At 45.8% G+C, this 15,447-nt stretch overlaps 1 protein-coding gene across 2 annotated transcripts in view; it reads left to right on the top strand.

Annotated features, from left to right (window-relative positions):
* The first annotated feature begins 11,562 nt into the window (after positions 1–11,562).
* Positions 11,563–15,447, top strand: part of LOC125455683 (cysteine-rich protein 2-like) — a 51,123-nt gene continuing 47,238 nt past the window's right edge. The window contains exon 1 of one of the 2 annotated variants that reach the window (XM_048537995.2): positions 11,563–11,717. In XM_048537995.2, coding sequence (XP_048393952.1) covers positions 11,675–11,717 — 43 coding nt within the window. In that variant the 5' untranslated portion in view covers positions 11,563–11,674. The remainder of the gene's footprint in view (positions 11,718–15,447) is intronic. The other variant, XM_048537994.2, reaches the window with a different exon arrangement.

The raw sequence follows: 15,447 nt of genomic DNA, 5'->3' as shown, positions 1-15,447 counted from the left end.
CTCGGCAGTAGTAATTCGGGCAGGAAGGGCGAGTTTCACCCCCGTCGTGTTCATCCCTCTGGCTTTGTTGTGGAACATCGTCAATTGTTCGGGTCTTCATTCAGGCCTGGCGCACCAGAGCGTGACACTGGCTGCAAAAGATGTTTATGTGTTCCTCCACCCTTGGTTCAGTGATCTCCTGCCAGTATAACATGAGACGTCTAGTTTTATCATGGAGAACTATAGGGACAAAGCTCTTGCCACATCACTGCACTCTGCAGTGGCAGATTGTATTCAGCTTAATTATTCCTCAGTCTGAACAAAACAGGCTTGTGCCTGTGTGTTTTTTTGTTGTGACGCTAACTACTGAAGCTGTTAAGAAGGAATATGAGGTGAGTTAGAAGGGAACATTTTGCAGGCACCAGCTCATAGCAGCAGACCATGGGAAGGTGGTGAAGGGTTTATTTTAACACAGGGGCAGTATACTGGATCTCATGTAGGTGTTGTGCCACACGGTCCCCAGCTATCCCCTTGGAAAGACACACAGTTGACCAAACCTGTATCCAAACTTGGACAGGAGCTCTCCACCACAGGAATCAACAAGAGAGAAAGCAGGATGCTAAGGCAGGGGCAGCACGGTGGCTCAGTGGTTAGCACTGCTGCCACAGCACCAGGGATACGGGTTCAATTCCACCTTCAGGTGCCTGTCTGTCATTCTCTCCAAGTCTGCGTGGGTTTCTTCCCACAGTCGGCTAGGTGGATTGGCTGTGCTAAATTGCCCTGTAGTGTTCAGGGATGTGTGGGTTGGGTCTGGGTAGGATGCTCTGTGGGTCGGTATGGATTTGCTGGGCTGAAGGGCCTGTTTCCACACTGCAGGGGTTCTATGATGAACAGTGAATTTAGTATGGGCCATCATTCACTGCTTTTTAAAACAAAGGAAAAACTCGCAATATCATTGTGCACATTTACATGCAGCAATTTCTCACATCTGGTATTACTGAAAGTGCAGCCACTGCAGATTTCTAAACTGCACACAGCAAGATTCCACAAGCAATGGGACTTCTGTCAAAAGACAAATCACTTCGGGGGGGGGGAGACACCTCAAGCCCATTTTGCCCAGTCGGCCTGTTGCCTGTTTACACACATTAACACACACCTCTAGAGCAGATGGACTTGGACCCTTTCCAAAAGTAGGAACACTGCTACTGCACCGCAAGAGATCCAAGGTTCTCAGCTCTGTTTCAACCTATTCCTGAAGGTTTTGCGTCACAACATTCGTTCCTGCTACCCACCCCACCCCAAAGCTGCAGCCGCTCATTGGCTATACGCCCATCCTCATGACACATGACCTTCCCATACACCAATGGGAAAGAGAGAAGATTTACTCTTCAATTGGGATGATGTTGGTTGTCAACTACAAGACTTTCCGCCACACTTTCAATATTTTATCCAGAGATCAACGCAAAGGAAATTTACCATCCTCTTTTCGTAATGTCCCTTTGATGTTTATTCCCTGCACGTTTGGACGCAACACCATCCTGGGAAGTGACTTAAATTCCAGGAGACTTCAGGCCAATCCTGGACCTGGCCTTTGCCAGCTGTCTGAATCGGCCAAGATTTTTATTTAATTCACACACATAACGTGGGATGTGAAATTTGGGTGTTGCTGGCTGAGTCAGCATTTATTGCCTGTCCCTAGTTGCCCCCTTGAGAAGGTGGAGGTGAGCTGGCTTCTTGAACAGCCGCATTCGACTTGCTGTGATTCGACCCACAATGCCCTGAGGGAGGAAATTCCAGGCTTTTGACCCAGTGACACTGAAGGAACAGGGATATATTTCCATGTCAGGATGGTGAGTGGCTTGGAGGTGCTTTCAGGGTGGTGGTGTTCCCATGTATCTGCTGCCCTTGTCCTTCTAGATAGAAGTGGTCGTGGGTTTGGAAGGTGCTGTCTGAGGATCTTAGGTAAATTTCTGCATTGCATCTTGTAGATGGTACTGACTGTCGGTGGTAGAGGGAGTAGATGCTTGAGGATGTGGTGCCAATCAAGCGGGGTGCTTTCTCTGGATGATGTCAAGCTTCTTGAGTGTTGTTGGAGCTGCACCCATCCAGGCAAGTGGGAAGTATTCCATCACACTCCTGACTTGTGTCTTGTGGAAGGTGGACAGGCTTTGGGGAGTCAGATGATGAATGGTTTTCCTCATCATTGACCTGTTCTTGTGGCCATTGTATTTATATGGTGTGTCCAGGTCAGTTCCTGAACTGTGTTCTGAGTCAATATCTCGCTCAGTAGGAAAAACTCTCCCTCAGTCCTGCACTGAAACCTCCATGTAGACGCTGAGCCCAGAGGCAGAAGCTCAAGTGAATTATAGCTTGAACGCAAGGACACTAAATATTCTCGACAGATCTGTAGATTACAAGATAAAAATTGCCTGGGACCATTGGTATCAATGAGCACTTACATTGGATGATGATTCTGTCATTAAACCTAGTCTCAGTGTAATTATTACAGAGGTGTAATTTTGGACAGTTAATTACAAGGCAGCAATCTGGTGTACAATTAACCAATGATTAGACGCAGACCAGACATTGCTAAGACAACCCAACCATTAACATGACATTAGGCACTAAACAGATGTGGAATTACTAACAGTTTCAAGCACTGTATAATATATCCCACTTGTAAAAGGAATGGCGAAACACAAATTTGTTGAATATTTGCTCTTCAGGATGCAGAAGATCAAATAATTTGTCCAAATATTTATTTTTGGTCTGGAACAAGTGTTCAATTTTTGTTTCTTAAATGGTACAGCACACGGTGTGCTCCAAATGTTGAGTCCATCCAACTAGAGTCGAAGAGATCTACAACACAGGATAAGATCCACCGACCCAATCATTTGGGCTCATCCAAAGCAAGCACTAGACTGTTCTAATCCCATTTTCCGGAATTTAGCCCTTTTCCTTAGATGCCTTGGCATTGCTTGGAGGCGTTTATGCAAGTCTTTCCAACAATGCTGGCCTAGTGAGCTTGGGATTTAAGTACAGATCCTTTACTTTGTTATTAATGCCAATAGATTTTTTTTCACTAAACTAGGACAGTCCTCTCAAGGGACTCCTGTAGTTGTAGTGCAAGTGTCCATGCCTCTGAGCAAGGGAACCCAGGTTGAAGTCCCGCCTCCTCCAGAGATATGTAAAAACTATCTCTGAACAGCTTGTGAGAAAATATCTAGGACAGTCCACTGAAGTGTGTTTGAAGTACCCGCTCTAGCTCAGTAATTGTCAGTACAAAATTCATGAGACTGATACACAAAGATTGAGCAGCTCAGCTCTTTAATTCAAATGAACAGTTCAGTGCTAAGTATTGCATGGTAAAATGCTGCTGTATTATCTTGCTCCCTTCTTCAGATGTCCTACATTCAATCTTGTAGAGTCATAGAGACATACAGCAAGGAAACAGACCTTGCAGCCTAATCGGTCCATACCAACCATAATCCCCAACTAAACTAGTCCCACCTGCCTGTGCTCAGCCCATATTCCTCCAAACATTTCTTATTTATGTACGTATCCAAATGTAACTATAGCCACATCTATCACTTCCCCCTGGAGGTTCATTCCACACATGGAACAGTCTCTGTGTAAAAAAGTTGCCCCATGTGTCTTTTTCTCCTCTCACCTTAAAAAATATCCCCCCAATCTTGAAACCCCTTAGCATAAGGATAAGACACCCGCCTTATCTATACCCATCACGATTTTATAAACCTCTACATGTCACCTTTAAGCTCCTATGCTCCAGGGAGAAAAGTCCCAGCTGATCTGGTACCCCATGATAACTCAAACACTTCATTTCCAGCAACATCACAGTAAATCTCTTCTGAACCCTCTTCAGCTTAATAATATCCTTTCTAAAACTTGGCAACTAGACCTGCATACAGTACTCCAGAATAGGCCCCAACAAAGTCCTGAACAACATCAACATGACGTCCCAACTCCTATATTTAAAACATCTGAGCAAAGAAGGCAAACGTGATAAACACCTTCTTGAGACTAGGACCCGTGGGCACAGCCATAAAATTAGAGGGGGTAAATTTAAAACTGAAATGAGACGACATTTCTTCAGTCAGAGAGTGGTGGGCTTGAGGAATTCATTGCCACAGAGTGCAGTGGAGGCCGGGACGTTGGATGCCTTCAAGGCAGAGATCGACAAATTCTTGATCTCAGAAGGAATCAAGGGCTACGGGGAGAGTGCAGGGAAGTGGTGCTGAAATGCCCATCAGCCATGATTTAAATGGCGGAGTGGACTTGATGGGCCGAATGGCCTTACTTCCACTCCTATGTCTTATGGTCTTATGGTCTTGCTACTCAAAGCCTTATTTTTAATTGAATGAGTCCTGTCCTTGCTTTGTTTTACCAGAATGTAATTACTTGTATTTATCCAAATTGAAAGGCCAGAGATTTAAAGGAGTTGGGGAGGAGGTCTGGGCAGTGAGAACTTCCAGAAATAGTCTGGCCTTATAAACTGATTGCAACAATTGTCTTCATTTCCTTTATGCACACAGCTATCACACTTCAATTAAGCATAGTCTGGAGAACAGTCACTGGACACGAAACATTAACTCTGATTTTTCTTCACAGATGTGGTCAGACCTGAAGACCAGCAATTTCTGTTTTTTCTTAAGAATTCATTAGAAATGGAAGAGCCAGTTACCCAAGGTTTACTTGGGTGACAGTAAGATGCATTTCATTAAGTTCTAACCTCAAGCAAAGTAATAAAAATGCAACATCTCACACCACACACACACACACACACACACACACACACACACACACACACACACAAGTGAGAGTGTTCTGGCACAGTCAAGATTACCCAGTTGAACGGTCCTTAGAGTCACACAAGGTATTACTATCTTAACCTGAGACCACAGTTTAGCAGATGATTTGTACCCTCTGCAGATCTTTGACTTCCTGGTAAATGGTTGTTTTCTCAAAGTGATTTTTTTTTCCACTGAATGCTGTATTTTGAGATGATGCGGGAACAGGTTGGGAGGGGAGAGAGAGAGAGAGAGAGAGAGAGAGAGAGGGAGAGAGAGAGAGAGAGGTTGTCCCAGTTCCATATCTCCACTCTACTGTTTAATAGCAGTTGAAATATAGTTTGATGAATATTCCAGAGTTGAGCTCCATTGTCCTTTCAAGCTAGCTAGCTGGCCTGGTAATCTTTTCATTTCCCACATAGATGAAATTATGAAATAATTAGGATATGCCAATTTCCTGACACTGACTCGGTTGCCCGCTTTCAATGTCTTTTGACAAAAGTTGCGCTTTCAGCACAGATGCCTTTGTTTATCCTCCATGGCTCTTCCAAAACCTTCTGTGGATTGATGACCACTGAGGCAAATTTTAGGTCAATCTTTCTTCCTTATAAAACACATTTTCGTCTATGTCAGGTTTCAATGTAACTATCAGCTAATGGAAGTTAAAATGTAATGATGGGATAGTGTAGGGGGAGGAGCTTAGATTTGTGGGGGAGGAGCTTCGATTAGTTCACAGGTCGGCGCAACATCGAGGGCTGAAGGGCCTGTTCTGCACCGTATTGTTCTATGTTCTATGTTCTATGTTCTATATTCTATGTTCTATGTTTGTCCACATTTATGAATGCCACAGACACCTCTGAGTGAGGTGGCGGGTGTGGCGAGATGTTGAACTTTGCAAGGGTCAGAATCACTTTTGTCTGCCTTTGGGGGTTTATTGAGGAAAGGAGACCGAGAACGCGTAGGATGCCAGTTTGGCGGAAACAAATTTGTCGCAGGATGGGGAGCACACAGAAACAGAGGTCAGTGCGGAGTGAAACACTTCCAGCAGCGGGCTATAGGATGGTGGCACAGAGCTAGACTTAACAGAAAATACAATAACTGTATCTGCATCCAGTCTCAGTGAGTCCATATCATACAGCAAAGGTCAGCAAGAGGTCATTGAGTTCCTCACTCAATTGGACGGATATCAGTTGAGAAGCAGGGTACAGGCTGGTAGAGGCACTTAATGCTGTGAATCAATAGATTTTTTGGGTTGAGTGGAGATCTGTTCCTCCATAAAGTGCACAGTCACCAGGTGGTAAGTGAAGCAGGTCCAAGTTACAGTAACCATCCATTGGGGCCAAATGGCTTCGCCTTCTCTAGGATAGCTTTATCATCCCAGAGGATAATATCCGCGATTCATCTCCTGTTCCAGAGGTGTAAATACATGGGGTGGAATCATCCCGGATTCAGGGCAACGTAGGCCACAGCGAGAAATTTGGGAAAACTGGGTGGGAATTCCAGGGCGCGGCAAGAGGGCGATTTTATTTTTTTTAAATAGCCGGTCGCTCCACTAAAAGCAGCACTGTTAGCTAACCTGTACGATTCTCCCAGCAGCCGCGGGCACTGAGAATTCCTGACAGGAAAGTTAGTGCAGTTACCTGGTGGCTCCAGCTCATCACCTGCTCCTCTTGACCTGGAACACCTGGCCATAACGCTCCATTGGGAACTGGCTGCATGTACCTCCCACATGTTGGCATCAGACATGTGCCACACTTTATCATACTCTCATAGCTCATCTCCCAACCACTTCCAGTGTGGCTCTGCACATCAGTACATCCCATTGGCATACTGCTGCCATGTCACTTTGTGGGCAGGGGTGCATATCCAGCATGGCGCTGTGATACTGTAAACTTCCAAACTTTAATAACTGTTCACAGATTGAAAGAAGTAGCAAAATCTCTGAATGGAATCAACTGTTAAGGGACAAGGGCAAACTGTTAAACAGGGACTGAAAGTTGGGGGGTGGGGGGAGAAGGATTGTAGCTACCTGCAAAAAGCTGTTTTAGTAATTTGCTTGATAAATGGCTGCCTCAGGCCACAAGGATAACTGACTGTCCTGCAGAAGAATTTAATGAGCTAATTGCAGGGAAAGTGTGCCTTCAAGCTGACAGTCAATGCCATATGTAAGAAGGAGCAGGGAAGCTACTTCTGATAAGAAGGCAAGCTGCCGACTTTCAGAGCAGTAGACGATATTGTGGATGAAAGAATCTAATCATCAATAATGTCACGCCACAAATATGGAATACTGTATAAGAATGCAGCACCAGATCAATTCAGCTGCAGAACTTTGAAGAACGACAGCACACAATGTCTGATTCCTGGACACTTCCTGAGACAGACACTGTTTGTCGAAATTGTAGCTAAATTCCACCATTAATTGGGTTAAGTGCAAGTTGAGTTGAAGCTTAACTTACCTACTTGAGGGGTTTTATTTTGGCTGCTGCAAGCAATAAACTTTCAACGATTGCTTGAATATTTGGCCGTCTGTGAGATTTCTTGCTAAGTAGCCAAATTGAAGGCCGTTTGTGGTAATTTACCCACAACAGTGCTTTCATGGATTGGACTAAGGTGACTCAAGAGATCCTTACTTGCTCTCACGGTGCTTGCTCACTTTGTGCCTACTTTTCCCACCACTTCCCTGCCTTACTGACATTTGCCCTCTCAGCTCGAGCTAACAGAAGCCCAGTAGCGTGGCATGGTGGCTCAATGGTTGTGACTGTTGCATAACAGCGCCAGGGACCCGGGTTCAATTCCAGCCTTGGGAGACGGTCTGTGTGGAGTTTGCACATTCTCCCCGTGTCTGCGTGGGTTTCCTCTGTGTGCTCCGGTTTCCTCCCACAATCCAAAGATGTGCAGGTTAGGTGGATCATGCCAAATTGCCCAAAGTGTCCAGGGATGTGTAGATTAGGTGGGTTATGGGGGGGATGGGTCTCGGTGGGATGCTTTGAGCGTCGGGGTGGACTTGTTGTGCTGAAGGGCCTGCTTCCACGCTTTAGGAATTTTATGGTGATGACAGCTCTGCCTTTCCCTGCTTCTCTTGGTTGGCAGCGGCATTCTGTCCAAGTGGGTGGTTATAATAGCTAGTGTGTGCCAGCTGGGTCCACATCAAAGGCACAGCACAGGTTTCAATCAAATGGCCACCCCACTCAGTGTCTAAGGGCAGTTGTTTTCAGTCAGATCCAGGGAGACACCCTTCAGTCACGGCACACTAACTTTTGATTTCAGTCTAGGAGCTTGTACCCAGTCATTCGGCCACTCAGAGTGCTCACAGCTCACAGAAGAACCACATTTTTACAGTCTGGGTCAGGGCCACAACCAGTCGTACGGTTTCAGGGAATTCCGAGACGAGTCGAGGTGGATTGGAATTGTACAGTCAGGAGTCGGGTCGCTTGCTCACTGCTCAGAAACTTCTACCTAATTATCCAAAGGGCTGTGTCAGTCTTAGACCTGGAGGTCCATCCATTGTAGGTCAAGGCGGCAAGAAAAGGTTATCAGGGATCAGTGCTGGAGGAAGGGAGCCTGGGAATCGGAGGCAGAACGCTGGGAAGTGGAGGGGGTTCCAACTGTGAACAGGCCAATTCAATATAAAAGTTATGAAGAGCCTTCAACGGGATATGTTGACGCTGTGTTGAGGTTTACAGGACATTGGTGAGGGGTCTTCTGGAGTACGGTGTACAGTTCTGCTCACCCTTTTGTCAGAAAAGTATTATTAAGGTAGAGAGGGTTCAGAAGAGATTTACCAGGATACTGCTGGGAATGGATGGTTTGAGTTATAAGGATAGGGTGGATAGACTGGGAGTTTTTTCACTGGAGCATGGAAGGTGGGGGGGGTGACCCTTCAGAGGTTTTTAAAAACATGAATGGTGTAGATAAGGTGAATGGATCGGGTCTTTTCCCTAGGGTAGGGGATTTCAAGACTGGGGGGACGGACATATTTTTAAGGTGAGAGGAGAAAGATTTAAAAAGGACATGAGGGACACATACTTTTAATGCAGATTGTAGCTCATGCGTGGAATAAACTGCCAGAGGAAGTGGTGGATGAGGATATAGTTACAACATTTAAATGACATTTAGAGAAGTGCATGAATAGGAAATGTTTGGAAGGATAAAGGCCAATGGCAGGCTGGTGGGACTTGTTTAGTGTGGGATGATGGGCGGCATGGGCTGGCTGTACCGAAGGGTCTCTTTCTGTGCTGTATGAGTGTATAACTCTATGACTATGATATAGGTAGGTTGTAACCAGATCAGGAGGTGTGCAAAAACCTGTTTCCCTTTTTTCATATGTTTCGGGCTTCTCCCTTGTTTTTTTGAGACAGCTGCAGGCCTGCTGCACCTTTCATAACTTTGTCCCTTTTCTTTCCTCATCTCCACTCTCTTTAACACTCACTCAATCTCTCCTGTGTTCCATCCTATCAACGACAGCCCTTGAAATCGAGACCACTTTCAAACGGGTGTGGCATCAAGGAGTCCTAGCAAAACTGGAATCGATGGCTATTAGGAATCAAACCTGGCACATAGGAGGATGGTGATAATGGGAACTGCAGATGCTGGAGAATCCATGACAACAAAGTGTGGAGCTGGATGAACACAGCAGGCTAAGCAGCATCTCAGGAGCACAAAAGCTGACTTCATCTGATGAAGGGTCTAGGCCCGAAACGTCAGCTTTTGTGCTCCTGAGATGCTGCTTGGCCTGCTGTGTTCATCCAGCTCCACACTTTGTTACATACGAGGATGGTTGTGGTTCTTGGAGGTTAGTCATCTCAGCTCCAGGACATCTCTGCAGTAGTTCCTCGGGGTAGTGTCCCAGGCCCAACCATCTTCAGCTGCTTCATCAATGACCTTCCCTCTATCATAAGGTCAGAAGTGGGGATGTTGGCCAATCATTGCACAATGCTCACCACCGTTCACAAATCCTCAGATACCAAAGCAGTCCGTGTTCAAACATAACAAGATATGGACAATATTCAGGTTTGGGCTGCCAAGTGACAAGAAACATTTGCGCCACACAAATGCCAGGCAATGACCATTTCCAGTAAGAGACAATCTAATCATCAATCTTAGACACTTTTGGATACGTAGAGTTATAGAGTCATACAACATGAAAACAGGCTCTTCTGTCCATCTCATCCATGCCAACCAAGTTTCCTAAACTGAACTAGTCCCACTTGCCTGCATTTGGTCCATATTTCTTTAAACCTTTCCTCTTCGTGTACCTGTCCAAATATCTTTTAAATATTGTAACTGTACTTGCATCTACCACTTCCTCTGGCAGTTAATTTCACATACGAACAACCTTCTGTGCGAAACAGCCACCCCTGAGGTCTGTTTGAAATATTTCTCCTTTCACTTTAAGACTATGTCCCCTAGTTTCAAATTCCCCAACCTCGGGAAAAGACACCTGCCACTCACCTTAACTATACCCCTCATGATTTTGTAAACCTGCATAAGGTCGACCCGCAACCTCCTACGTTCCAGTAGAAAAACATCCCAGCATAACCAGCCTCTCTCTATACCTCAAACCGTTCATTCCCAGCCACATCGCAGTAAATCTTTTGTGAACTCGCTCCAGCTTAACAATATCCTCCCTGGGCAACCAGAACTGCACACTACTCCAAAAGAGGCCTCACCAACGTTCTGTACAACCTCAAATTGACACCCCAACTCCTATAGTCAGTGCTTTGAGCAATGTAGGCAAACGTGCTAAATGCCTCCTTAACCACCCTGTCTGCCTGTGAAGCAAATTTCAAAGAATTATGTGCATGAACCCTCTTGGTCTCTCTGTTCTACAGCACTGCCCAAGGCCCTAGCATTAATTGTATAACAGTTCTGGGTTGTCAGAGCAGACTGAATGGCCTACCTCTGCTCCTGCACTTTGTGGATATATTATTGAACTTTTATCATATTCCACCTCTACAATCAATGTTTTCATTTGATGCATGTGAGTTAATGAAATAGAAGTAAATATTCACTTGCAGCCATTCAATGAAAGGGTAGGGGGTTTTCCTCAGTGACCTGATGGCTATTTATCCTCATAAAGCAGATGGTCACTTTGCTGACTGTGGGATCCAAAGAGCAGTGGTGTTTCATTTGCCAGTGAAGCCGTTGGGATAGGCGCTAGAGAAATGCAAGTTTTTTTTTAAAATACGTCTTGGCATAGTCGGTGGGGGTAGGTGCCAGAACTTGTCGTGTGCCTTACCCCAACCTGGGCAAGTGGCGGGCGATTTCTGCTGTTTTATTGCAGGAGGCTGTCGCAGAGACACAGAAAATATTACACAAAAGCAGAAATAAAAAAATAAACATCCAGCAGATCCGGCAGCATCCGAGAGAAGGCAGAGCTAACGTTTCGGGTCCGGTGACCCGTTCAGAGCCCAGCAATGTTACTGTGAGGAAGGCGGCCATTCAGTCCATCGTGCGTGCACCGGCTCCCTGACTTCGCATCAGTCCTAGGTCTCTTTACCCAATTGTATCCATCTCCCTGTCGAATGAACCTGCCTCCACCACGCATCTAGGGCAGTACATTCCTAACTACCTGCTATGTGGATAATAACATCCCAAAGATTGCATTTCGCGTCTTTTGCAAAAAAACCCTTCTAACATGGACCGTTGTGTTTTTTTTGTGTTAATCACCCCATCTCCAGTCCTTCGGGGGTGCTGCTGATTGACAGAGGATGTGTAACCAAGCAGAGTGAGGGTGTTCTGTGCTGAGAGCCAGTGAATGGGGTGGGCGGGGGAAGAGCTGGGAGTGCAGTGCAGTGCAGTGCAGTGTAGTGTAGTGAGACGGAGGGACAGGGCATTCACCGAAGAGAGAGAGCGCGCGAAGCGAGGAACAAGAAACAGTGAAAGATATGGCATCCAAATGTCCGAAATGCGACAAAACTGTGTACTTTGGTAAGTACAGGACAGCTTTATGCTACAGCGGGGGAGAGAGTGTGTAAGGTAGTAGGTTGTGTACGTATATGTGGAGAGAGAGTGAGAAACGCTCCCTGTTTATGCTCAGCTCTGTCGCCGTGCAGTGTCAGCCGGCTATTCAATATATCCTTTTTCTTTCCACAGACTGCAATACTGAGGCAGAGTATTATATTAACCTCACCCCCGCATCCCACCCAGTGCCTCCAAACAAGGGACTGTGAACAGAACTAAAATTCCCCTTGAATTCCCCCCCCCCCCCCCGCTTCAGTCAACACACAAAAAGCCCAGATCTAATGTTTTATTGTAATTACTGATTTTAATGGGAGGAAGGTGGGATATCTCTCTCTCCATCTTATTCTCAACACAGACGTCTTTATTTATTTGCAGCTGTGGTTTGCAAACTCGATTTTGTCTCTGCGTGTTTTGCTTTGCGCAATTCTGTTTTTTACAGACTCGTCTCTGTGTTAGTGTGCTTCTCTTTTTTATTTGTGGACGCTCTGAGACCGTGAAATCGATACAGGGATTTTGAAACAAATGACATGCTATTCACTGGAAGAGAGGTGTAGGGTGTGCAGGAGGCAGAGGAAGGGCGAAAGCACCAGAGCCGAGTTCAAACGCCTGGGTGAAACTGCAGGGAGGGAGAAACGATTTTTTAAAAAAAATTGCACCCCACCCCAACAATCCCTGGGGAAGAGGAAGGATCTGGGAAGCACACCCAGAGACTGCCTCGGACTCAAGACATTCGGGGTGTGTCGCCATCCCCACACCGTCACGTTCCTTCTTGCTGAGACTAGATTTAGCTTGAATTAAATCCTTTTTCTAGAATAAAAATAGCCTCATCCTTTGCCTAAAATTGCCTTCCCTTTCGGATATTCACCCAGTGCTGATTTGAAAATGATTAGTTATCGGGTTACCCACCAGCCTTTCAGACAGAACATTCCAGATCACAATAACTTCATAAAAGCAGAATACCCTGTAAATTGAGAGGTATTTGAACCAAGGCTATGCATGAGATTATTTGGATACAGTCTCCCACCTACTTGTCTACGTCAGTATGTTTCTGGGCAGGAAATTAGTGGATTCCACCTGCCTTTGTTATTAATCACAATTTCTGTTTGCAGAATCAAACAATCAGCCTGTGATTTTTCAATCAACAGTGTTTCTGTTCTACTCCAGTTCTGGGATCAGTGAATGTTATTTCCAGTCTAGCCCCTTAATTTTTTTTCCCAGAATATCCGGGGACAGGTTCTGGGCTTCAGCCAGGCGCCATTAAGGGGATTGAATTGCTGTTAAGTTTGGGATGCGATTGGCTAACAAAGTTAAAAATGATCCCAGCGATGAGATACTTCAGTTACTGGGATCGATTGGACTGGCTTGGGCCTGTTTCGCTGGGAGGGGAGGTGGCTGAGGGGCGATTTGATGGGCTTTTTCCCCCCAAATTTATGAGGCATCTAGAAAGGGAGAGAAACTTCCCGCTTGGAAATGGATTAAAAACCACAGGGAGCAAGGGCCAGGCGGCGTGCTTTCAAACTGCTTTGCAAAAATACAATGTGAGGAAATACTTTTGCACACAGCGACTAGTTGTGGTGCGGGATGCGCTGCCTGGAAACGTGGTGGAGGCAGGATCGATCGATTTATTCGAGGCGGGGGGAATATAAGGCAGTTGTTTATCCTGCAAAGGTTAAAGGGAAAGATTAGCACTGTCAAAACGTCCTGAGAGCAAGCTTAGATGGAATGGGCCAAATGGCCGTCTGTAACACTTCCGTGCTTCTGTAGGAATTGATTTTAAACCTGGGAATTATCGGGAGCTTTGATGCATTGCCTCGAGACAACTTCAGCCATCGCTCTTGAAAAGGGGAAATTGGAGAATATGTTTTTCCTTTTAAAACAAAGCTTTCAGGAGAGAGCAACGCAGTTTGCCTGCCCTGACGCCCCCAGCACACTCCGCAGGAGCAGTGTCCTCGCTTCACTTGAGACTCGGAGCTTAATTGTCCATGAGGGCTTGTTTGTGGACCCCAGTCAAGCTGACGTCTGTTGTTGATCAAGTGTGGGATTGTGAAGCTCACTCTCAGCAATTCCCGGACGCACGAGTGTAATTTTATACACTCCTTCGGTAGGACCTCCCAGCAGCTCCACCTGTGCTCAAAGCGAGTCGCTAACTGGGAAAGCTGTTCTTCAGGCGATCTGGTTTCACAAAGGTTCTAACCACAGTTCTCTCAAAGTACGTTTTGCCGTACTTCCGTACTCCTTTATTGGGTGTCGTTGGAATAGTTTTGTTGCCCAATCTTAATGGGCGAGCATGTTGGCAGGGCTCTTTTGAAGGGTAATTAGGCAGTCATAGAATCACCACAGTGTAGAAGCAGGCCACTCGGCCCATCAAGACCACACCAGTCCTCTGTAAGATAATAAAATGTGAGGCTGGATGAACACAGCAGGCCAAGCAGCATCTCGCCCTCTGAACTGCATCTCACCCAGACCCCCTGCTCTTACACTATCCCTGTAACCCGACTAGCCAGCACATCCCTGGACACTATGGGGCAATTTCCCATGGCCAGTCTACCAAACCTGCACATCTTTGGGCTGTGGGAGGAAACTGGAGCACCCGGAGGAAACCCACGCAGACACTGGGAGAACGTGCAAACTCTGCATAGACAGTCACCTGAGGGTGGAATCAAACTCGGATCCCTGGCACTGTGAGGCAGCCCCTGTGGCTGTGGAGTAATGCGTAGGTCCATCTGAGTAAAGATAGCAAAGTTTCTGCACTCCCTAAAGAGCAATTGTGTGATTATATGGCAACAAGCAACAGTTATCACCAGCAGAATGGTTAGTGCCTCTGCTTGACGTACGGGAGACTGAGGTTCAGTCCCCTCCTGGGGAAGAGGCTGGTTGATGTGCATACTATGGACCACACCAAACACCCTTAAAATATATTAAGATGATAGCCTAGACCCCAAGTTTTCCTTATGTGAAAAGGTAAGTGTAAGGTATTGTGTTCCGAATGCAATTCAGTTGGTCAAACTACCAGACTTGAAGGAAGACACTTAGCCTCTAATTGAAATGTAGACAAAATAAGAATGGGAAAAAAAACAGTTTAACTGTAACTCTATCAAAATACTTAATGTGATAGTATAAACTGTTAACTACCACTCATTAGTTGTCCCAAGTTAGTAACACATCCTTGGCAAAGGCAAATTCAGTAAAATACGTTGTCTCACGTGCAGTGTTTCCCCTAGTCCAAAAGGAAGGAACATCAGGAGAAGGGTTTTAGCAAAGATCTGTAGCTCGGGTTGTGGATGAGGATGTTGGCTTGCTTGCTGAGCTGGCTTGTTCTCATTCAGATGTTTCATCACCATGCTAGGTAATATCATCAGTGAGGCCTGTGATGAAGGCATCTTTTCTGTCCAGTTCCCTTTTAAGGCTGATGACTGGAGTTGTTTCTAGGCAATACATCAAAGGTCCCAGGTTTAATTCAATTGTTTCAGAAACACAGAATTGTTACAGACGGCCATTTGGCCCATTCCATCTATACTATGTATTCTCTTGATGTGTACAACGTGAGAGGGAGAGAGAACCCAAGTGTTTTGTTGTGGCAGGGAGAGATGGTAGTATAGCTTCCCAACCCCAACAGCACTGAAAGCTAAACTAAAACCCTGGTTCTATGGGACCTTGACCCCACCCATTCAGGCTGCTTCTATTGTTCTGACTTTTA

This window comes from Stegostoma tigrinum, chromosome 10, assembly GCF_030684315.1.
Source record: "Stegostoma tigrinum isolate sSteTig4 chromosome 10, sSteTig4.hap1, whole genome shotgun sequence".
NCBI classification, from domain to species: domain Eukaryota; kingdom Metazoa; phylum Chordata; class Chondrichthyes; order Orectolobiformes; family Stegostomatidae; genus Stegostoma; species Stegostoma tigrinum.
Note: the sequence above shows the minus strand (reverse complement) of the source record. Positions and strands in the feature narration are given on the sequence as shown.